The sequence below is a fragment of the Pipistrellus kuhlii genome, unplaced genomic scaffold (genome assembly GCF_014108245.1).
Source record: "Pipistrellus kuhlii isolate mPipKuh1 unplaced genomic scaffold, mPipKuh1.p scaffold_m20_p_1, whole genome shotgun sequence".
In the NCBI taxonomy this organism is placed as follows: Eukaryota; Metazoa; Chordata; class Mammalia; order Chiroptera; family Vespertilionidae; genus Pipistrellus; species Pipistrellus kuhlii.
Window position 1 is genome coordinate 110,424,761 of NW_023425404.1, and position 25,859 is coordinate 110,450,619.

The window sequence follows — 25,859 nt, forward strand, 5'->3', positions numbered from 1 at the left end:
TTGTGGCAATATGGGAGCTTTTGGCATTTTTATGCTATTGCCATATAAATCTTTTTACCACCTGCTTTGGATATATAATAATATCAGTAATAATAATAATAAACTATTAAAAATATAAAATGTATTGAGCACTTACTCTGCCAAATATTTTTCTAAGCACTTTATTCATACTGATTATATGTACTGATAACAACCCTAGTATGTAGGTACTTTAAGTATCTCCCATTTTACAGATGAGGAAAGTGAGGCACAGGAAGATGAAGGTATAATATTAAGAGATAAGCAGGATTCAAATACAGGTAATCTGATTCTAAACCCGTTTTCAGTACTATGTTCTAGGTTCCTATAAGTATATTCCAACTTTATTTGCATTATATTTTTACCTATAGACACAAACACACACACACACACACACACACACACACACACACACACAAATATATAAGAAAGAAATTATTTTGATATTCCTAGTAGTCCTAAAAGACAGAAACTCCCTTTTCAATTTCTGGTGACAAACAAAATAACAATATTATTTAATGAACACAAATGACAATACCTTGTAAACATTAATGAAAGTAAGATAGAAGTGCCAGGATATGACAAAAGTTTCAAAGTGTGAATGACCTAACAAAGCAACAGTTCAACAATAACTAATCTTAATGTTTGAAAGGGTGCTCTATACATCCTGCAAATATAGCAAAATGATCAGTTTCTTTCTATGTTTACTTTTATACTCTGCCTAATTCTAATAAAAAATTAAGACACCTTTTCTTGTAAATTTGAACTTGATTATTTTAAACACATGACATGAAAACAAATCTTGTGAAGCAGTATTACAACATTTTCAAAATGGATAAGGAAGGAATTGTTAGCCATTACAGGTACAATTTCTAAAAATTTCTTTATGATAAATTAGCATGTACCAGGTAGCACTTTACAATAAGCTTCCTTTCATGGGTATTATTATGAGTTAACTACTATCATAATCACTAATTTATGATACTACACACTACTTTTCTGCAAAACTTTGCAATCTATTTCTACTCTTGATCGGATATAATAGTCCTATCAGCATTACTATTCTTATATAAACTAATAAACTAGTTAGTATTAGTAACTATTAATAGTAAATAATAATAATACATTTTTTCTCAATAAAAAAGCTTAAATAAAATATGCTTCAGTGCTTCAACTAAAATTGGTTGGAAATTACAATTACATGGTTTTGTTTCATTACAACACAGCCAACTCTGAGAAACCAAAAATCAAAATATATTGAAAATAATTTTCTATGAATTACAAGCCATGAGACACTTACATTACTTGCCAGCTCAGTGGCAAGCTGGTTTTGCTTAAATAAAACACTTTCAAGAGGATTGTAATGATGTTTCTTATCCTTCATTTCATTATCAAATTTTTCTTTGTATTTAATCTGCCATAAAAGAAAAAAAAGGATAAATTTACTAGCACATTTATCATTACACTTTTGAAACAGCACATTTGATTTGTAATTAGATCAGATAAAAAAACTACCTTAAAAACAAATGACAGCAAAGTTTAAAATTCCTCATATTTTCACACATATTAAGTTTAATTAGGCATAAATTTTTTATTAAAAAAACAACCTCTACTTGAACATTGATCCTAAATGTAATTAGGCATGAACTTAAATCCTATTAACAAGAATATGCACTAAGTCTCAGGATTTTTAAATATCACTTTCCATTTCTGCATTCCTATAATCTATGATTAATGAGAAATTTAGACCATAAATGAATTAGAGTTTTCCACATTTAGAAAAAAAGATCCTAAGCCCCAGAATTTGAATATGAATTTTCCTGAGGGAATTGTTCCAAATATAAAACATGCTTTGTATCATGGTTTTTCTCACCATTTCCCATTTGTTCAAAAATTCATATTTGGGACTATACTTTCTAACACGTTCTGGGTCTAATTAATGTCATTTTTTGTTCCTCTGCTTCAGCTCCAAAGTTGTATTCAGCAATAAAACTAATTCCAATATTTATTCTAAATTATTTTCTTATTTTTATAAGTAATCTTAGGGCAACCAAAGGAGCATTATTGTTATCCTATAGCACTGTACTTTTCTCCATGGATAGAGGAAAAGGAATGTATGCTATGAGAACTAACTGGACTATAGACACAATTTCTTACCAAAAACAAACAAACAAAAGACTACTCGAATTTCACATCCCCTTTGATTCCTGTAGCCAGGAAAGGATGCTCAGACTTCAAAAGCAAAAGTAAGCTGGTTTGTTCTCTTATAACATTTTTATAGTAATAATTCTTATATTTTACGACATTCTCATAATGAACCCGTGTGCATACATAGTAAGCTGTGCCCTAAAAGAGTGTTTACTAAAAAGTTACTTGGAGATGGCTATTTTAATTGAGTCTGTGTTGTCTCTCTGAGGGACATGTGTCTGGAATCTATGGAAGAGAGCTAGTAAAATTTTGATAGGAGTGCTTGTGGAAAATATTTCAAGATGCTTTGCAGCAAATATTTTCTGTTGTGGTTCCATCTGCCAATAAACTTTTTGATATTTACATTACCTTTTAAATTCAAGCAAAACCTCATTTATTCTAATTATTTGGTGAGGTCTCCCTAAAACAAGAAACACTCTGAATTAAAAGAAATTATTTAATGTCTTGAAATAGTGGACAGTATCACCAATGAAATAAATTTGGAGCTCATTCACTATTTTCCACAGTAGCTGGCATCAATGCAAAAACTTGCCATTTGCCCCTGCATTAAAACACACAATTTCACTGTCTTTGCACCCTTAACACCCCTTTGCTAAGGAACCTTCAAGGTATTTTAATTGATGATTTTGTTTCTCTCTAGCTTTTTAGTGCTTAACCCCTATTCCCTGGACAATGAGGTCAGGCTGTCTTAACTGATTTCCCCTTGAATGGAACTCCAGACTCAGCCAGACCCACCAACACTCTCCACTTACTGAGTAAAACGTTCTGACTGATGGCCGTGGCATCCAGGACACTCTTGGCTGGTAGCTATTTAACTCATCAGTTGATCCTGCTGTGTACTATGGGCTAGCACTAAGTTTTCTTTTGATTGTGCATATTCCCCAACCCCAGGCAACATGAGTGTCTTAGTTATCTATCAGCTAAATGGCAAATACAGGTTATAGAATGCTTGTGCCCACAGAACCCAGGGTACTTTCCTTATGTACCGTATAGTCCCAGCGTGACTACACTAGGAGCACCGGCAACACAGAGGGGGGTGTGGCTTGGAAATTAACCTGATAAATTCTCATGCCATTAAACCTGGCATTCACTCTTCCTGAGTAAAGGTACATTTCTGAAAAGCAGTAACAATCCAAGTCGTAATAATTAATTCCTTCCTCTACTCATTAAACATTGAACCTGTGATGAGTTCTTACCTGAGGATGGGAACCATCATATGACCCAGACACACTCTGTCAAGACTGGTGTCAGTCATCTCTTTCCAAAGCAATTCTGATTGAATCACACGTACTAATGGTTTAGAAGTAAGCTCCAGCATTTTTGCTCCCATTGGTACACTGTAATCTACCTGTAAGCTGGCTAGGAGTCAACTGAGTTTGTACCCAATACTATTTATGCTAGTTGTACTTATAATTATACCAGAGGTCCAGTGCATGAAAACTCATGGACTGGAGGGGGGGAGGGTGTTCCCTTGTCCCAGCCTGCCCCCTCTCACAGTCCAGGAGCCCTCAGGGGCGGGACACGACCTGGCGATCAGGGGAAAGCAACACCCCCCATCACACCTCAGCTACTGCCACTGCCAGAAGCACAAACCTCAGCAGGCCCTGGTTACCTGAGCCTTGGGAGGCCCTGGGCGGCTGGGCAGCCGCCATCTGAGGCTTGCCTGTGCTTTGGCCAGCCCTGGGCGGTTGGGGGGCTGAGAGGACTGGGGGATTCTGGAGGCAGGCACACGGAACAGCCAGATCCACCTGGGGGCAGACCCGGTCCTGCAGCGCACCTGCCGCCCAGACAGGGCTGAGGGGAGTGGGCACCGCCATCTTGTGGCTGTGGGAGCCACCATCTTTGTGGGTATTGCAGTCAATTAGCATATTCCCTCCTTATTGGCTGTGGGCACCGCCATCATTGTGAGGGTGTGGTGGTCAATTAGTATATTCCCTCTTTATTAGATAGGATAATTCAATTTAGTTGTGAACACTGACAAACTTACTGCAAAAAGAGTTTGATTATCTCTATGAAAACTATGTTATTTCTCTGAAAGACTTAATGGAGGCAATTACATATTCAAAGAAATTATTGTTAAAACAAGGGTGGTGAAGACAACCAGAGGAGCCAGAAAGGGGCATAAATATCTAGAAGATTAGAGGCCCAGTACACAAAATTCATGCATTGTGTGGGGACGGGCTGTCCCTCAGCCTAGCCTGCACCCTCTCCAATCTGGGACCCCTTGAGAAATCTCTGACTGACCATTTAGACCTGATCCTAACTGCTGACTGCCTGTTCACCCCTTAACCATTCCCCTGCCTGCCTGATTAACGCCTAACTGCTCCCCTGCCTTCCTGCTTGCCCCTAACTATCCTCCCCTGCAGACCTGGTCACCCCAACTGTCCTCCCCTGCTGGCTCAGTCACCCCTAACTTTCCTTCTTTGTCAGTCTGGTCACCCCTAACTGCCCTCCCCTGCTGGTCTGGTCACCCCTAACTGCCTTCCCTTGCTGGTGATCTTATGGCAGCCATCTTTTGTCCACATGGAAGCAGCCATCTTGAATGGTGGAGTGATGGTCAATTTGCATATTACCTCTTTATTATATAGGATATATAGGATTCTAGAGCTCAGATAAATTAGCAATATGTCTTTTTAAAATGTCTTTCAAAATTCAAATAATAAAAAATGCAATATGAGTATGATTTGCAAGAAAAAAAAATCCAAACTGAAGATTCATTTATGAAGAAAAAGACTTGTCACTACATCAAAATGTTGGTGAAATAAATGGGCACATACATGTTCTGTGTTAAAATGAGATTTTAATGAGAACTTTATTTTTGAAGATTTCTACTACTCTTTTGCATTAGGCTACATACCTTAAAATTTGAATTTTAAAATGCTCTCTAACCTTTCCAGGTTATTTCTGTAGTGTGGGACTAATTATTTAAATTACACCTGTCATTCTTACCCTTAAAATGAATGTAATAATGAGCAAAGTGTTGTGAAATTTATCTTACTCTAACCTTCAGTACTTTACATGATTTAATTCAAAAGTGCTTAAGAAAAATGCAAGAATTTCCCTCATTGATTAGCCACAAAGTAAGAAAACTGCATTATATTAAAAAATACATTTACCAGAAACTGACACCCAACTATTTCTTACCTCTTTCTGTAAGGATTGCACATACGTGAACTAAGAAAATAACCAAATGATTTAAATGGTTCCTATTGCTCACCTTCTGATTTGTTAACTCACAAACTACACCTGCGTATCCAGCATCCTCTCCTATTTTCAATACACAGTTCGTACATCTGAGTGTCTACCTCTTTATGCACGCTCGCATTCCAGGGATCAAGCAAAGCTTTTCTTTGATTATAACTGACAACTCAAACATGGAACAAAAGAATCTCCAGTTTATGAGACAAAAAGAGGTGTTGAGTGATTCTGCTGTGGTTTTAAGACACAATGGTATCTCTTACCTAAATCAATTATTTCGGAAACAAATAAAAGTTACTTATACCTATAAGTATGACTGATTTTATTTGAATGATGAATATTTTATCTTATATTGCTGATGTTTACCTATGTTTTTTTCATTGTTGATCCTCACTTAAGGATATAGTTTTTCCATTGAGCTTTTTTAGAGAAAGTGTAAGGGAGGAAAGGCAGAGAAAGAGAGAGAAACATGGACATGAGAGAGAAACATTAATTGGTTGCCTCCTGCATGTTCAGGGATAGAGCCTGTAATAGAGGTACACACCCTTGACCAGAATCAAACCTGCAACCCTTCAGTGAACGGATGATGTTCTAACCACTGGAAGAAACTGGCTAGGCTGCCAACTTTTTTTTTAATGTGGATAGGTATTTAGGGTTAAATGTCTAAGTAATTTAAAATATTTTAACAGACTTAGCAGGACTTTCAGAGGCCCACACTCAGAGAAAACACTGGAACTGTTAAATTACAATGATGTAACTTAAATTTGTTCTTTAATATTGTATCTGGCCCAGGCAGTGTTTCAACAGTCTGAAGACGGACTTCTATACCACAAGGGAGTATAGGCTTTATGACAACATCTATGACTCAGATTCACAATGAGTCAGAAAAGGCAGAAAAAAGCAGACCCTGAACAAAAGCTTTCATCATGACTACAGAAATAAATATTAGAAAATAAATAGAAAATGTGATCAGTATAGCTTAATTACGAGTGAAAATGAAAAGTAAACAGCATAATGCCAAATATCTATAGGCATTAATTCCTTCCAATATCTATAGGCATTAATTCCTTGAAATACTATCAAGCAAGAGAAAAAAGTAGATTTTTATGTAAAACTCAATCATAAAAATCAATAACATTTTAAGTCTGAATTTTAGACAAGATAACAATTCTGTTCTCACTTTGACAACAAAATAATATCTTACTGATTTTACACCAAATGTGGATGATATTGAAAAATTTATTGATTTGGTGTATATATATATATATATATATATATATATATACACACACACACACACACACACACACACATACACACACACACTAAGGGGGGCCCGGTGCACGAAATTCATGCACTGAGGGGGGGCTCCCTCAGCCCAGCCTGCCTCCTCTCACAGACTGGAAGCCCTCAGAGGATGTTCTACTGACGGCTTAGGCCCACTCCCTAGAGGGCTGATACGGGGGGGAGTGGGGGGGGGGCAGGGCGCCAGCCCTATCACCCTGCTGCTGTAGCCACTGCCAGCCACTTCAGCTGCCAAGGTGTTTTCATCCCCACATATTCCAGTCGCTTCACCATGAAAAAATGACAACTTCTTTAGGCTTTTTCAAATGAATCTTTCATAGGATATGACATTTCTTTCTTTCTTTCTTTTTTTTTTTAATCCTTGCCTGAGAATATGTTTCCATTGATTTTTAGAGAGTGTGAGAGAGGGAGAGACAGAGAGAAACATCAATGTGAGAGGGAAACTTTGGTTGGTTGTCTCCTGCATGAGCCCAGATCTGGGCCCCAGCCAGGCAGGAGCCTGTAACCTAGGTACATGACCTTAATCAGAATCAAACCCAGACCCTGTGGTCAGCAAGCCAAGGCTCTATCCACTGAGCCAAACCAGCTAGGGTAAGATATGACATTTCTTAGCCCCTCCAGGAGTTAGGTAGAAAAACCCTAGATCACCGTCTTGGATTCTTATAACCCAAGTTACCAAGTACACTGCAAGTGGTGATGTACAGGGAGCTTAGCCAATGAGCAGTCAGAAAAGGTGTTTATGCTCGAACTGATTTGGTGTCAGCCTGAAGACTGAAGGGTTCCAGGTTTGATTCCTGTTAAGGGCATGTACCTTGGTTGGAGGCACATACCCAGTGGGAAGTTTGCAGGAGGCAGCTGATAGATGTTTCTCTCTCATCAATGTTTCCGACTATCTATCCCTCTCCCCTCTTCTCTCTAAAAAATCAATAAAATATATATTTAAAAGGAAAGAAAAGGTGTTTCCTCTGCAGCTCATGTGCAGAGGACGCCCTGTGTTGTGAAAACTGGGCTAGGGGTGTGTCCCTGCGGCCCTGGGGGGTACACCCCCAAGGCCGACAGCCAGCTTCTAGTTGTGGGCACTGGGCTGGTGGTGTAGACCTGGGCCGCCGCTTGGTGCTGGCACATGTGCAAGCACCCACCCTGTCCCCAGCCACTTGGCACCTACATTCATAGGCCCAGAGTGGCTGAGGGCATTCCGGAACTCCGGCCACTCAGGGCCTACACATGGGCCTACAGGCTAGGAGCAGCCTGTGTTCTGAGGATGTTCCTGGGACCCAGGCCACTTGGGGCCTGCATATGCAAATTAACCTGCCATCTTTGTTGGGTTAATTTCCATGCTCACTCCCAATTGACTGGTGCATATATATATGCCATTCTATAATGGTATTAAATACACATAAATCCTGTAGGTAATAAAGTAGATATCTAAACACATACATACATACATATATATATGAATATTAAAATTTGTGTTAAGAACTATAAAAAAGAACTAAGAGAGTGATACAATTTAAATTGTCATTTAACCAGAATTTGGGTGTGAGAAGGTTGATGGACAGAATACTTGTCAGAAAGAGAAAATGAGACATTCTCTAAATCAATGACTATCCCTTACAATTTAAAAACAATGCTTATTATTAAAATTTAATAAAAATCTAAAATGGAATATTTTTAGGTTTAAAACACATTCTTATCAATATAGCAAATGAAATTTTAAAACAAAGACTAATTATTATATACTAGAGGCCCAGTGTACAAAATTCGTGCACAGGGGAGCGTGGGTCTCCCTCAGCCTAGTCTGCAGCCTCTCCAATTTGGGACCCCTTGAGGGATGTCCAATTGCCCATTAGGATTGGGCCTAAACGGGCACTTGGACATTCCTCTCACAATCCAGGACTGCTGGCTCCCAACTACTCACCTGCCTGCCTTCCTGATTGCCCCTAGCACTTCTGCTTGCCAGCCTGATCACCCCTAACAACTTCCATGCCACCCTGATTGATGCCTAACTCTCCCCTGCCAGGCTGCTTGCCCCTAACTTCCCTCCCCTTCAGGCCTGGTTACCCCTAACTATTCTCCCTTGCAGGCCTGGTCCCTCCCAACTGCCTTCCCTGGTGGCCTAATTGCCCACAAATGCCCTCCCTTGCAGGCCTGGTGTCTCCCAACTGCCCTCCCCTGTTGGCCATCTTGTGTCTACATGGGGGCAGGATCTTTAACTACATGGGGGCAGCAATCTTGTGTTGGAGTGATGGTCAATCTGCATATTACTCTTTTTTTTAGATAGGATAGAGGCCTTGTGCAAGGGTGGGGGCTGGCTGATTTGCCCTGAAGGTGTCCTGGATCAGGGTGTGGATTCCCTTGGGATGTGGTGTGGCCTGGGCGAGGGGCCTGTGGTAGTTTGCAGGCCAGCCATGCCCCCTGGTATCTGTAATTTATTTACCTTCTACAATTGAAATTTTGTAGCCTGGAGCAAAGCCAAGCCTTCTGCTTGCTCTGTGGCTGCCGCCATTTTTCTTGGGATTTATCTTCTATAAATGAAACTTTGTAGCCTTAAGTGGAGGTCTAGGCTGTCAGAGTGTGTTCCTCTATTGCCAGGGAAACTCATGCCTCCCTCCCGCTCTCTGTGGCTGTAGCCATCTTGGTTGGGTTTATTTGCATATTCACTCTGATTGGCTTGTGGGCATGGCTTTGTAGGCATGGCTTGTGGGTGGTGATGGTTAATTTGCATATTATTCTTTTATTAGATAGGATAATACAAAAATTTTTCTTTGATATTACAAACTAAAGAATCCCATTCATTATAGATAAATTCCAAGAAACAAATTAAGATGATATATGAATATATTAACAAGTTAACTGCTCTTAGAAGAATTTTTTTAAGATGATGACTTTAAGAGTTCCTACACTTAACATTTGAGACACTCATAAATACACCTATCTCTTTATTTTGGCACATAAAATTTACTTCATTTTTTACTCATTTTCTTTTTATTACTTGACCATAATGTTATGTTCCCCTAAGTCTTAAAGAAGGTAACTTTACAACTATGTGATCAAAACTGTTGTACAAGTTAACATAGGAAGAGTCTGCTAGGTAATTCCATGGCTTTTACCGGGTCCAACCCTGCAGCTCAATTACAGATAAAAGGGGAGAGTTCTGCCGCTGGCTTCCTTGTTCTCATCCTTACACCAGGCAGGTCTTACCCCTCCATTCCATGAGCACCGCCTCATCATCACCTTCTCTGGCACAAGCCCTTTGGTATTAACTTGGTCTTTCCTTCCTGCATCCTGCTCCCACTTTCCCTGCTTCCCTAAACCATTTCCTAAAGCATTTCCTTTCTATGTATTTATTTGCCTTTGAGTGGCCCTGTATAAACAATCTGTCATTAGTTTTAAAGCAAGACAATACATGATTTTCACAGTTGTCAATGAAAATAAGAAACTGCACCTTCTGCCCTTATTTCTAGTTGATACACCTGAAAAAAACAAACACAGCATCCTGAGTTCATTCCAGAAAATCCTATATATTCATCATACCAGTTTCCCCCTTTTCTGATGATCTTATACCATGAGATTTAAGAATGTCAGGCGGGGGAAAGCTGATGGATATAACGTGCACATTACAATTTGCTTAAGTACCTGATCATCCGTTGCTAATGATTCAAGATTTTTTTTTATACCTGCCTTAAAATCTATGTAGAAATCAAATGGTAAGATTTGGGGGACTAAATTTAAAAATGCAAAAATAAAAGCTCAGATATCAAAACTTTCTTCTAATACCCTCAAATAGAATTGTGAAGGAGGGAATTTAAGACCGACATCTAAGAGCCAATGTTAACTATTCCTGCTTCATTGTGTATGTGAATTCATGTCAAAATGTGAAGTGGAAAATTATTCTGAACGTCTACTGCAAAATCATGCCTATGAAATTATGTGGTGTTTCTATGGGCTGCACAGCCTTTAAAATGCTTTACTCACAGCAGTTTATTTAATCCTCACAATAACCAAAAAAAGTGGGGATTGGTGTTGCTGCCCACTTTACCTTTGAAGGAACTACAGATGGAGAAGTTAAGAATGAGTCCAAGATCACTTAATGAGCAAGTGGCGGAACCAGGCATTCAAATCAGGCAGTTCAGAGCCCATTTATTAACTATTCAACCAAACCATATAGCTTTCTTAGAATCTGCTTCTTCTCCTAAAAAATTGAGGTGGGGGAGGGGGATCTTTGCCCCCAGAAAAGGCTGAAATCCTAAGAAATCAGGTACTTACGCTAGAAATCTAAAGCAATATCAGAAGGGTTGCCAATACTTCCCGCCTCTTCAACAGGAATTATTGGGAATGAGAAGCACTTCGGCCCTGATGAGAATGTCCCCAGTCTCTTTATAGCATCAGCATCCTGAGTCACACAGTTGTTTAGTAAAAGTGCCTTGAACTGTAAACCAATCAATATGAGACACTTACATTTGGGTGTCCCTGACTTGTCCCTCCCTCTGTCTCATTTTCACACCACGGCCCTCAAGTCTTCTCACGTCCGCCTACTCTGTGTTGCAGGTTCTGTTCCGGGCCTGAGCCAAGGTGCTTGCAGGAGGCAACCAACGGATGTGCCTCTCTCACATCAGTGTTTTGCTCTCTTCCCTTTTGCCCCCTTCCACTCTTCCTCTTTCTAAAAATCAATTGAAAAAATATCGTTGGCTGAGGATTAATAACAATAACTACAATAATTCTCAGACTCTTCCTTCTCCATATGATAAACTCTATCATTTTATGTTCTTCAGTTATAGTTCTACTCATTTACATCTCTTCATTGTAAAATGTAATTAGGACATTTGAAACTTGAAGAATGGATATTTTCAAAGTTGAAAGCACTTTAAGCGTATAAAACTTACTGTATAATATCACATTGTTGACTTTGCAAATGTTATCTTTATCCATTGAAAAATTTTTAAATTGTTTTATAGTCGAGTACATCTATTTTTTCTTTTTTATTTAATTGTTTAAAATATTATTGAATTACGTATGTCCCCTCTTCTCCCACTCAACCTCTTCTAGCCCCCCCCCCACCTCCCACCCCATTTCTAGTCTTATTTAAAAACAACTATGTTATCTCTATTTGATATCTATGGTCTCCTGGGTTTTCTTTTTAAGATTTTAAAGTTATTTTATTGTTTACATTTACATAGTTAATCCATCTGGAATTCATTTTTTATATGATTTAAGGTTCAGGTCCAATTTTATTTTTACCCTGATGGATGACCAGTTATGTCAGCACCATTTATTAACTAATCCAACTTTTTCCCACTGACTTGAACCAACACTTTTATCATATATTAAGTTTTTTACATATTGGAATCTATTTCAGGATTCCCTTTTCATCGTACTAATTATTTTATCTCTTACTATACCAATCCCATATTGATTTAATTTCAGTAGTTTTATATTATGCTATGGTAACTTATAACTTAAGTTGTCCCTCACTGGTCTTCATTTTCATACTTTTCAGAGCTATTTGTGTGTGTGTGTGTATATATATATATATAATGTTCATAAATATATTTTAATTTGGGAAGAATTGAAATTTTTATGTATTGAGGTTTTCAATCAAAAACATGCCATGTCTTTACACTTGTTTCGATTTTGTTTTATGTTCTTCAACAAGATTTCAAAGTTTTCTTCATTTCCATCACTCTTGTTTAGTTCACAATTAAACTAAATCATTTTAAAATGAAGAAACTAATGCTTTATTACTGATCTAAAGAATAAATGTGTAGATAGATTGATAGATAAATAGGTAGAAATTTAATTTTTTGGTATAACTACTGCTAAATTTTAGAAGTCCTGAGAAATATGACAATATGGCTAAACTCATCAAAAAAGGTTAGGACTTAAAAAAAAAAAAAAAAGGTTAGGATTTGAGTTGAGAGAAAAGAAAACTTTGTTTCATGCTTAAAATGGGCTTCTTTTTTTATACTAAAATTTATAATTATTGTAAGCCTATATGAAATAGTTTCAGAAACATTAGCTTTGCATATTCTTGAAAGTAAAGATATTATCTAAAGTGAAATATTTTCCTGTGCTGCTAGAAACAAAATCTCTGAATAAAATCATTGTGAAATCATCAGTAGAGTCTTACTTGACTAGAAAGTTTAGAAGCTTCAACAGCATGTTCGAAATCTAGTCTTCCAATTACAGCAGGCTCTTTATTCATTATTCCTTGGCCTTTCTTGTATTCTGCCTAAAATGAATAAATGAGAGAATGTTAAATATTTCTACTTTCCAATGAAGAATTACATTGACACTAGCCACAAAATATAGATGGTATAAACATATAGATATAGATACATAGATACATAGATATATACAATAGATATATAGATATATAGATATAGGCATATTTGGGATATAGATATAGATAAAAGACCCTCAATCCATAAAAATATTCCTTACAGCTCATCAAATTCTAAAATACTGAATGCTAAAGCAGAAATTGGTTTTATAATATGGCTATCTAAATAAATTCAACAATTCAGTAGTAAAATAATTACTCATTTTGAGTCATGTATCTAATCATCATCATCATCATCATCATTGTATCTATCTATAAACATTGAAAAAGTAAGAAATTTCTGAGTAACTGAGACTCTGTTTTCTACATACAGATAGCTTTTATGGCTTTGTTTGGTCTCAGGAACTGATCTAACCCTATTTGATTAACATGCAGTTTAAGTTAGAAAATAATTATTAATTTTAAAGGTGTGTAAAGCCAGTTAGTTAAAAATATTTGATTCAGCTGGGATCGGTTTGGCTCAATGGATAGAGCATCGGCCTGTGGACTGAAAGATCCCGGGTTTGATTCCAGTCAAGGGCATGTACCTTGGTTGCGGCACATCCCCAGTGGGGGTGTGCAAGAGGCAGCTGGTTGGTGTTTCTCTTTCATCGACATTTCTAACTCTCTGTCCCTCTCAATTCCTCTCTGTGTAAAATCAATAAAATATATATTTTTAAAAATAAATAAATAAAAATATTTGGTTCAAGTTAAGACATCATTTTTATCCAGGTATTGGGAATGTTCCAAATAATATTAATCAAGGAGGATGTCTTAGAGAACATAAGAAATAGCTCTGTTGTGTAGGAAACATGCAAGGGTAAATGTTGGCAGACAGAATCTGCAAATGAACAGCTACAAGATAAGAACAAGGCCAAGTGAAGTTCTTTTGGACAGGGTGAGGTAAGAGATAACATGGGACCAGATGACTAACAACTTGACTTTCAAACTGAAACATCTGAATGCTGTTTTATACCTGAATACTATATGTTTATATATTGATCTAAAAGTATAGCAATACTAGCTATAGTCAAGTTGAGTTTTAGCAGCTCCTGTATATACTCAAATTATTTACAGGATTAAATGGATAATTCAGCTTTAAAAATTGAGATGAATAATTTCACTCATTAAATTAACCATGAAAGTGCCAAAGCCATGCTTTGTTCCTGCAAAAATAAGAAATCATTTCCACTCAAGATAAGAAAGAGCAATTACATTGCTTACGATCTTGGAGATCTGTGTTGCCATCTTGATGTCTGGTCTGTTGAGCTCTGCATTATACATGTGGGTGTGCTGCATATCTTTTCTATAAGAAATCTGATCAGAGACAGTTTTGATTTTAAAAAAATAAATTAGTAATTTCATATAGCCTTAATGCCCTCAACATTATTTATTCTTGCTACAGTCACCTTAGAAAGCCAACTGACATTTAATGCAACATTTATTTGGGTAGATACATTCTCTTTTTACTATACCTATGCCTCACTATCATTATTACATATGAACCAAATTTATATAGCATAAAAAAATATGAACCCAAGACCTTGGCACAAAACTATTTTTATGGGATCTCATATACATTACCCTCATATGCATGTCATTGCATCTAAGTGTGCATACTGATATTCACAGAAATAACATCCTCTTCAAGGGCTTTCACTTGCTCTTCATACAGTCTCTACCCCAGTGGATGCAGTATCAGCCCAGCACTTGAATACAGAAAATCACTTCCTGGAGGAGAGGGTTTGAAACTCTGTAACTCTCTAACTTTTACCCTGCCAACCATACCCTTTTCTCCATTTTCTGACTGGACTATTCAAATGCCCACATCTGTAAATCCTAGTCTTGGGTACCGATAGCTTTATTACCTATTAAATACCATTGCATTGACTTGGATCGTCCCCAAATAAAGCAATTACATTAAGGAATATTCATCCTCCAAATGCACATTCGGCACAAAGTAACATGTGGATAAGAGTTATTTTGAAAGAAAAATATACATAAATTTTGCCAAAGGTGCTCTAGATAGCAGTGGTCATTTAGAGTAATTGGGTTGACAAATAAGAATAGACCCGAAGTGAATCAGTATAATGTCCAAAGGTCAACACTTCACCAATCTGTCCCTTCCTTATTTCCTGAGATCAGTCATGATCTGAAAGAATACTTAGCTATCCTCCAGATTCAGTTCTACTTGATAATATCACCAAGGCCTGGTCAAATTTGGAGTATTTACATATTAAGGAGATATATATATATATATATATATATATATATATATATATATATATATATATATATATATATATCTCCTTAATATGTAAATACTCCAAATTGCAGAACAATGGAACATTGTGCTATGATGTGTGCTAACCACCAGGGGGCATGTGCATTGACAGCAAGCAGCAGAATATGCTGGGCATCGACCTTGGTGGGATGGTGGAGCAAGTGAGCGGGGACATCAGACCAAGGGGGGTGCCAGTTGCTGGGTGCCAGCAGTGGGTACAAGTGGGGCGAACCTCTGTGGTTACTGAAAATTCTTTGCTCCCCCACACCACAGTCCCACCCGGCGCTTGTACCTGCTGCCGGCGCTGGCCTCACTTGCACCCACTGCTGGCACCCAGCACTGGCCCCAATCACTTGGCACCATCAGTAAGTGCAAACACTGGCTGCAGTCCTGATTGTCCCACAAGGCCTCTCCACCTCCCCTTGCTCCTGAGGGGTGATCGGGGCAGCAGCCATCACTCATACCCACTCATAGAGCAGGCCCCTCTGGTACCCGCTGCTGGCGCCAGCACCAATAGCTCCATGCCGTCAGCAGGTGCAAGCAGGGCTGACACTGTCAGCCTGTGGGAGCAACGGCAGCAGAAGTAGGGCTGCCAGCAGACAGGGGACTGGGGACCAAGGCAGGAGAAGCTGGGCGGGGGCACTGAGGATGGGCCGAGACCCGCCCCTGTGCTCACTGCAGCCTCACAGCCCACAGTTACTTTCAAGGTGCACAAATTCGTTCACTGGGCCCCTCGTATAACTATATATTCTATTAAAGTTATAATACAGAGGGTATGGTAATGGTTTCAGAAATTCAACTTCATTTTTGTAAGGCACAGATCTAGGTGGAACATGGAAATACAGTGGAACATCAGTTCTTGAATTTAATTCATTCCAGAGGCTGTTCAGGAAGTGATCTGTTTCAAAACTGAATCATTGTTTCCCATTAGAAATAATATAAATTAGAAACAAATAATTATTTCCCATTAACAATAATGCAAATCCATTCCAGACCTGCAGATGATTCCCTGTTTTAACCTTTCTTATATACAAGTACATGTCTAACGTACTGTTTAATCTATAAATGAACACATATTTTCTTAAATTTATTGAACTACCCCCTATTAGCCTTTCACAAATAACTTCCAGCTCTTGTCCCAGGGGTATCTTTCAGGAAGTCAGTATGCAACATCTTCACTTTTTCAAATATCACTGCCTCCAAAATGTTGTCACTGGCTAACTGCTATTCTTTTATCCAAATCAACAACAGTTTTTCTACCTCTTCCATTGCCTTTGATCACTGTGTCTTTCACATGCTTAGCAACATTAGCACCTCTGATGGCCTCTTTATGATTTACAATTGTGCTAATCATCCATTTCACGAGCAACAAAAGCAAAACGCGCGCGCGCGCGCGCGCACACACACACACACACACACACAATTCACAGCACAGTTTCCTGAGATGTTAATCACATGAAGCTTAATGGTAAACCAAATTGCGTTCTCTCCTTTGTTTATGGCCTGAGAGACTTTTTGTCATGTATCAATGTAAAAGGGTTGTTAGGTGGAGAACTGAAGATTTGTTCCATAATGGAGACATATTTTTCTGTGAACAACTTGGTGGAGAACAGGGTTGTTTGAGATGGGAGGCTTTCAAGAACCGAGGTCTGACAGTATACAGCTTAACATTTATACAAATGCACAATCAACTGCATTTTGCACAAAACACTTCTAATATAGCCTGCAAACCTCTTGCAATAGCATCATCTGGGGTATTTATTTAAAATTTAGATTTCTGAGATCCATTCCCAACTTTGTAATGAAATTTCAATAAGTGGGGCCCAAGAATTTGCATTTTAATGAATTCCCTGGTTGACTACTATGAATGAGAATTCTAGATAATTCCATGTATCTTGTTATTTTCTTTTCAACCTTGCAGGGTTAAAAGAAAAACACATTGCTACATTACTTCTTTCAAAAATTATATCAAGTATACAAAATGATCATATATTAAGAGGTCAGTACGTAGATAGGTTTCCTATACAATATTATTTTATTTCAATGAAACATTTAAGTACATTTCTACTTAAATTTTCAATATATATTTATTGATTTCAGAGAGGAAGAGAGAGAGATAGAAACATCAATTATGAGAGAGAATCACTGATCGGTTGCCTCCTGCACATCCCCTATTGGGGATCGAACCCACAACCCAGGCATGTTCCCTTGACTGGAATTGAACTTGGGACTCTTCAATCTGTAGGCCAATGCTCTATCCACTGAGCCAAACCAGCTAGGGATCTATTTACATTTTTAAGAGCTTGTGTGTAACTCACTATCAAGACTAATTTTTCAACTATGTTTATAATCATTAACTTGTCTGACAAGTAAATAGCTTAAATACAATTAGCATAATTTCAATAAGAATCTGTTTTCTTCAGTATTCCCATTTTCATAGGATTTCAGATAGGTTTTGTTCATACAGGTACCAAAAGAAACATAAAAAATAAGTTGAAAATTTAGTTATTTTGTTGAATGGGTTTTAAATCTCTAGGGATTTATAATAGTCCAATTTTATTGGTTTCAAAAAAGCAACACACTCACCCACAAACGATGGCCAATCACCTCAGCCTGCACTGAGTAACACACAAGCTGTGTAAACAAAAACCAACTCTCAGGTGAAAAGAAGCCAAAATCATTACCTACCTACAAGGCTAGCTGTTTCCACGTTACTACATTCATAGCAAAACCATTTCCTTTTGTTTAGGAAAGAATGAGAGTAAAATTGAAACCCTTACTTTCTGAAAAGAGCTGCAGCCTTTCAGAAATGTAAGCTGTACATAAGCTACCTAATCATATGCTGTTCAGCCTAATGACGGAGCGAAGAGAGGCGAACGGCACAAAGACACAGGAGCGGGACTCTGAATAGGGCCCCATCACCCATGTAAATTGCAAATTAGAGGCCAGCATATGTGACTCAAAACAAATATTAAGATTGACGTGAGCTGCAAATTCAAACAAATGGACACCACAGAGCCACACAGGAAAGACCACAGGAGCCTGGTCACTGGTCAGATCTTCCATAATATCGCTGCTTGGCGATAGTCCGCAGGAATGGGGGCTTACGATGAGCAGCAAGTTCCTGGTTTTCACTACTGCAAGGATGTCTAAACATAGATGGTATGACAACATGAATCATTATCCTAAGTTATTCCTTTGTAGTAAATGTGTTGTTATTGTTTTTTTGTTTTTTATCTGCTTAGCATTTTTATTTATTTATTTATTTTTTGGAAACTGCCCCACCCTCACTCTACCATGTGATTTGGTAGAGCTATCAAATACAGCCTACTTTCCTGGTCACATGACAGGAGTAGCCACGTAACAGGCTATCCAATCAAATACTCCATCCATTTGGAAATCATCTGATATAATAAAAGGGTAGTTTGCAAATTGCCCCTTCAACCAGGAGTTCATCTGGGAGCCCAGGAGGTGAGGCCAGCTGGGGGAAGGGAGGAAGGCCCCAGTGGCTGGCAGCTGCAGCCATTAGGGACTCTGCCAGTGCATGAATTTTGTGCACTGGGCCTCTAATGATTAATAGAAAAGCAGACATAACCCAAGCAGGACCAGAACCATTTGAAGGATCTGAAGCCAGGAGAGACAGAGCTGCTGTTCTTTCCTCTGGAATGAGGTGCTGCAAAGATGATTTAATTTTAAGAACACCAGCTCTCATCTTGAGACCATTTAAACAGTTTGTCTGGAAGCGAAGTCCCAGAAGCCAGCAGAGCCAAGAGGGTGGGAGAGAAGGAGAGTCCTGGTGACACTGTGGAGCTTCTGGATCCAGCCGTGCCTGAAGGTAGCATGACTTTTCCAGTTATGCAAACTAACACATTCTTGTTTTTTATATGAGCTAACTTAAGATGGATTTTTCTCACTGAATCTAGGAACCACTAACTAACAGCCTTTACTTCATCTACAGTGTCAAATCTGCTCTTTATTGCCTCCAATAAAGATTTTAATTCTACCAAAATCTGTTGTTGAATTTCTTCCTTATCTCACAACATTCACTTTCCTACTCAACTTTTTGTTGTTGTCAATCCTCACCTGAGATATTTTTCCCATTGCTTTTCAGAGAGAAAAGAGAAGGAGGGAGAGAGGGAGGGAGGGAGGGAGGGAGGGGGGGGGGGGGGGGGGGGGGGGGGGGGGGGGGAGGGGGAGGGAAGGGAGAGGAAGGGAGGGAGGGAGGGAGGGAGGGAGGGAGGGAGGGAGGGAGGAAGGGAGAGAGAGGGACATCAATGTGAGAGAGACACATCCATTGGTTGCCTTCTGCATGCACCCATCTGGGGCACAAACCTGCAGCCTAGGTATATGCCCTTGATTGGGAATGGAACCCTTGATTCTTTGGTGCCCAGGCCAAAGCTCTATCAGTCAATCACACTGACCAGGGCAGCTTCTTTTTTCATCTCACTTTATCTTAGAATCTCAGTTTATTATCTCCTTATAAGCTTTCTAGTTCTGTTGCATAAGGCCACAGTTTTTGCATGTTTCATGTTCATACAGGATGTCCAACTTTTACACACATTAATTAATTAAATCTTTGTATCAGCCAAAACTGGTTTGGCTCAGTGGATAGAGCATTGGCCTGTGGACTGAAGGGTCCCAGTTTCGATTCCAGTCAAGGGCATGTACCTTGGTTGTGGGCACATCCCCAGTAGGGGGTGTACAGGAGGCACCTGATTGATGTTCCTCTCTCATGGATGTTTCTAACTCTATCCCTCTCCCTTCCTCTCTGTAAAAAAGTCAGTAAAATATATTTTAATTTTTTTTAAAATAAATAAATCCTTGTATCACCCTGGGTTAGATTTGGCCAATAAGAGACTCATTCAATTTAAAAAACAGAAGTGAAATAGATGCCTCTATTTTCCATGTAAAGCCAGACAAGTGGGCAAAGAATTCCTTGTGACTTTGCAGCAAGCTTTTCATATTTAGACAATAGTCATTTGAGATTCCTCGGAAGGTGAGATAATAAACTAGAGGAGAGCAAAACCTCCACCAAAACTGTCCTTACAGTGAAGTTCAAGCACTTGGAGATGTGACCATTGAGAGCTGAGGGAGGTAGCCAAGTGGGAGCCACAGACAGGCACTTGCTGGGGCTGAGGGCAGGGTGAGCAGACAGACTTACAGAAACCAAATAGAACTCGCCCAGAAATATTCTTCTCTTTGCTGCTTTGGGGAAGGTTAACATGATTCTTGTGAGAAGAAACTAGAGAGGCTATGTATTTTTTACTTTTGTGGGACAGAAGTTGTCATTATAAGAAAGACCTGTATCATCATTAGAAACTCTCACATTAGAAAAACTCACCAGGTACCTCCAAAGGGGCACACACTGGAAAGGCAAGGCTTATTTCTGCCTGGGCATTCTGTACTTGAAAAAGTTATTAAATTATAAATATTATTTTATAAGATAATGTAAACCTTTAAGCATAAGTCAATGGAGAATCTGATATTAAATAGGAAAAAAAGAAAAGCTTTCAATCTCCTACAAAAGGAAGTAACATACAGAGTTGGATCTAGAACAGTTTACCATTATTATTATTGTCATTTTTTATAAGAGCATTTTAGAGTTGACAAAGTGTTCTTTGTCATGGTTTAATTTTATCATCTCCACAATCCTGTGAAGAAGGCAGAACAGATAATACTAACTATTCTGTCTGAGAGATGAACAAAATACTAATACACCTAGCTTGATGCTAGATCCTAAAGCACTATTATAGTAAGTCACATCAAGGAACCTCATAGAGCCGGAAATGTTTTCCTACCATCGTTTTTACTGCTTTTTCTTTAAGTTTTTTTTTTTCATTTTCTGATGAAATAGAAATGTTGTCTACTGATAAGTTTTTATTAACATTAAGAAACTACATATATCATTCTTGAAAAGAACATTAAGTCTCTTGCTTTCCCAGCTGAATACATCTTTCTAATGCACATTGAACTGATTACCAATATGGTGTTTTGGAAAAGTTTACCACTCCAATTTCATGACAAGTCTATACAGACCACATTCCTTATAAAACTTAAAATGGCAGCTTAACATTTGTTTGCCTTACTTCAGAACTATTGGAGTTTGTGTCTTTGGTAAGATTGATGAGAACTAATAATGTTACTGGGGTTTTCATTACAAGCCCATCTTTGGGGAAAAGCAACAGAATAGAAAACTCCAGTTTCTCTAATTACATTAGAAAAATTTGGCAAGGGCACATCCCTTAAGATACAAAAGGATTTATATTGGCTCTTTTTAATCATTTTTTTATTATAATATCAGCAATAAAGGTTTGGGAAGTTTTTGAATATGCCCTTCTGACCTAAATGCTTCTTAATATAAATTTTATATGGATCTGGACTTTAATGAAGTCTTACTTCTTTAGATTGTTTTGAATTAACTATGATATCACTGTAAATTCCTAAATCACCCTTAAAAACTGGAGGGGGACTAACTAGGTCGAACATGTTACAGAGTGCTCTTCTGCAGAGCCCTTCACATATATCATCTCATGTAACACATGCAGCGCTAATGAGGTAAAGATCACTGCCCCAATTTTAAGATGAGAAAACTGAGAATTGGAGATATTAGATAGTAACTTGTCAAGGTCATGCAGGCAAGTGGCAGAGCAAACATCTTAGCTCTAATTTGACTCCAGATTCCTTTCCTATTGTATGCTACAGTGGAGGATATTCTGAGAAATATGTTTTCCTTGTTTCATGATCACTGAGTTTGGGGGTGACAAAGGAGATGAACTGTCCCCAAAGGCTCTTCTCGTTGGAACTCTGTTATTCGGAGGTGAAAATTCAGTTGGCCGGTCACACAGAATCCTCTCCCCATCCTCTTCTGCTTACGCACATCTACACCCCGAGGTAGAAAGGAGAGATAGGTTCCGAAACAAAAAGTGTTCCCTGTGAACCACCGATGAATATTGTAGTAAAAGGTCTGAGTGGAAAGAAGGCAGACGTTAAAAACATGGAACTATCGTTGTCCCAGTTCTCTAACAGCTATTGGAAAGCTGGCTTGATTTGGATGGAAACATTAAAAAAAAGGTAAGCCAAGATGCCGACGTGCATTGTTTGTAGGTAAATTAGTTGCACATGTGGCAACACATTTGCTTTTAAATTAAACCACGTCATTTATGGGCTTAGTGCGAAGTCGCAGACCACGATATGAAAGGATAATTCGATTAGTAAATTTCTGCCAACGAGGGTCACTCGACTGAAGGAGGCAGGTCTGTCCTTGTGGCGATTCGGCAGCCTCGCCAGCTGAACCACAAAGTAGCTGTACTCGCTCTCCTCCGGGCTGCCCAGGCCTGCGTTTAAATTTCATATTGCAGGGACGAGTGTATTATTCTAAATGCCTTGAACTCTAGAGGAATAGCAACTACTTCACAGAATATAAATATCCTTCTCGCTTTAAATCTGAGTAAATAGTCTTAAACACTTTCTAAATCCTATTATATGTACAAACTTTGCATGTAAAGGTTGAGCTGGTTAGGCAGAGGAGTGTAAGCAAATACACCCTTCTCCCATAAGTACACAGTATTGAACGGAGAAAAAGGGCTTTATACTCTGTTCCCTCAACCCCTCAATCAAAGACCTTTGAAAAGAAAAGGCAGACTTAAAATAATAGCCCCAGCTCTATGATAAGGGACTTCCGTATTTGAATTCCATTGAATTATAGAGTGAGAAGGGCCTCCGGAGGACCCTTGCAGTACGGTCCCCTCCCCATCCCACCACCACCACCACCACCACCACCACCTTCTTTCCTGCAGTGCACTGGAGCCGCTGATCTGAATGCTAACGAGAACCTATTTGGTGCCCATTTTAAAAACTTCATTTAAAATCTTGACCAATAACTAGTGACCTTTCAGAAGGAAGCAGCGGGGCCTAACAGAAAGAGCAAACCCAGGGCTTTGATTCTCCAGTTTCATTCTTCTCATCTACACAATGGGGATCAGTACAGGGATTTTGTGAAAACTGGCCATGGTCGAAGTCTTGGCACAGTTCTGCTACCCAGCAGTGCTGGCCAAGAGGTAGTTATTGCGGTTTTTATGGTCATTCTCTAAGCAAATTTTTCTTATAAAGCATCCCCTTAAAATGACCTTGCTGGTAATAATAACAGACACGCAGTTTCTTCACCTCTTATCAACCTCAAACCATCTTAGGAAAGTGCTTTGGTATCGGCATCCATTTATACATTTGGATGAAAACATAAAACCTCTCTCAGTTTTTACTTAAGCACTGAGGCATCCTGCAAAGACACCCTGCACCGCGGGGGCTCGGGGACCACAGGTCTGCAAAGCACCTTCAGTAAGAGAACGAAGTGGTGGTGCAGACCCGGTGTGAGATGACAAAGATGTTTCAGGTACTTTTGCCAAAAGGGAGTTTCTTGCCTCAACTAGGACAGACGCTTTAATCTTAACCGATCCTAGCCAATAAAGAACCTGGCAAATAGTTTTTATATTCCTTCTAGAAAGCGGAACATTCATGGTGGAGAGATAAGTAAGCTTTCCCTGAGGTTTCAGGAAGAAATATTTCTTCCAGGCCACAGGCCACCATGAGAGTGGTGGTAATTGAGCCAAAGCGTGAGAGCTTTGATGTACCTCCAGGCTTATAACCGAAGAGAGACTCGCTAATTCCCTCTCGGCTTCTGCTTCTAAGCCAGCCATTAGGCATCTATTGATTTCCTATTCTCCGTGGGTCTTTAGTTTGACACGTGGCCCCCCACAAGCATTCCAGAAGAAACAGGCGTGGGGGACCATCTCGCCTGCATCTGTGAAGGGTTCTTCCCGGGGCCACTGATTTGCAGCACTCTTTCTCCCCCATCTTCTGCACCCCTGGGCAGGAAACCATGGGAGCTTCACCTTCAAGTCAGGGAATTTCTACAAATTCTAATAACCCAATAAGTCTAAAGGATCCATGTGTGTCTTCTTCAAAGCAGAATTCCCAATGCCTGCACGTGCCTGGCATTTTAAAGGCATTCCAGGAGGTTTTAATAACTGTTAACAGAATAATCCAGATATCTTTCTTACCGATCACGGAGAGATAGAAAGAAAAGAAAATTTAAAGTCATTTCAACAAAATATGCATTAGCCTCTCTGTGGGTCAACCACAATTTCCCAGAAAGTCATGGGGAGTGGCTTCCTTACGTTACTCTGGTGTTTATTGACCTCCATGGCATGTTTGATCTCCGGTGGCTCCTTCATATGGGTGTAATCTGAGAGTCCTCTGGCAGCATCATGTTTCTGCTTGTAGGCAATCTTAAAAAACACACACACACAAACACACAAAAACCATTACTCTCATTTAGAGGTGCATTAGGTTTTTACCTGTTAAATTTCAGAGTTTTGCTAGGATTTTATATATTTAAATATCACAACTGGTGGTCAAATTTGCCTGAGTCTCTATAACAAGACAATGCACATACATTTTCTTTTTAGAGTTTCAGCTTACACTCCTACTTCTAAATCTTTGTCACTTATTTCAAAAGTCCTTGATCATTGGCTGAAATCCCAACTCTTGTGTTCATCCAGTTTAAATCTCAGCTATGATTTTGGGAAATCTCCCACACCCAAGAGCTTTTAGGCTTCTAAATATTCAAGGTCTGAGTCTTGGGAAAGCAACTGATGAAGTGGGGAAAATGATCAGATATTTAAAAGTGAATTTTTCATTTTTTAATTAATTGTTATGATTTTATAAAGACTCAGATATAATATTTAAATGTCTTAACCTGTGGGAGAAAATAGAATGTAAGCAAAAAAGCTCAGATATGTCAAGCCCAGTCCTCCATTAGAGAAAGTAGCATCACGCCAACATATCCATCACTACCAAGTTAACTTTGCTCTGTACTGAAATGGCATGAGTATGATTACTTCAGAAGCAACCAAACTCGACAGAAGAGTTAGAAGTTATTAAAGATCTAGAAGAAAGCAAACAAATTACCCCCTTACTCAGCCTGTGCCATTATCCTATTTATGTCCTTCACAATTTTTAAAAATATTTTATTGATTTTTTTACAGAGAGGAAGAGAGAGGAATAGAGAGCTAGAAACACTGATAAGAGAGAAACATCGATCAGTTGCCTCCTATATAGCCCTTATCGGGGATGTGTATGCAACCAATGTACCTCCCCTTGACCAGAATCGAACCTGAAACATTTCAGTCCACAGACTGACACTCTAGCCACTGAGCCAAACCGGTTTCAGCTCCTTCACAATTTTTAGTTACTTTGTTTCCTTTATGTCATTTATTTTCTGTCTGCCCATATTAGAACATAACTGTCTGGCTCATTGAAGGCTCAGAACCCCAAATACTGCCTAGCACAAAGTAGGCAGTAACAAATATTTGCTCAAGTGAACAAAAAGTGAAATGAATAACTGAATGAATGAGAATAAAACAGGAATAAATTATTTCAAAATTAATATTAAATTAGAGTAGAAAGGAAATAAATGTTTAGTGAATGAATAAATAAATTTATTAAATATTCTCATGAACTTAAACTCCT

At 38.7% G+C, this 25,859-nt stretch overlaps 1 protein-coding gene across 4 annotated transcripts in view; it reads right to left on the reverse strand.

Annotated features, from left to right (window-relative positions):
* NEBL (nebulette) overlaps positions 1-25,859 on the reverse strand; it is a 364,126-nt gene that overhangs the window by 73,254 nt on the left and 265,013 nt on the right. For 2 of the 4 annotated variants that reach the window (XM_045587986.1, XM_045587981.1), the window contains exons 5-8: positions 24,506-24,616; positions 14,264-14,365; positions 12,857-12,958; positions 1,319-1,432 (exon numbers count right to left, since the gene is read on the reverse strand). The exons of the other annotated variants lie outside the window; for them this stretch is intronic. In XM_045587986.1, coding sequence (XP_045443942.1) covers positions 1,319-1,432; positions 12,857-12,958; positions 14,264-14,365; positions 24,506-24,616 — 429 coding nt within the window. The remainder of the gene's footprint in view (positions 1-1,318; positions 1,433-12,856; positions 12,959-14,263; positions 14,366-24,505; positions 24,617-25,859) is intronic. 4 annotated transcript variants of the gene reach the window in all.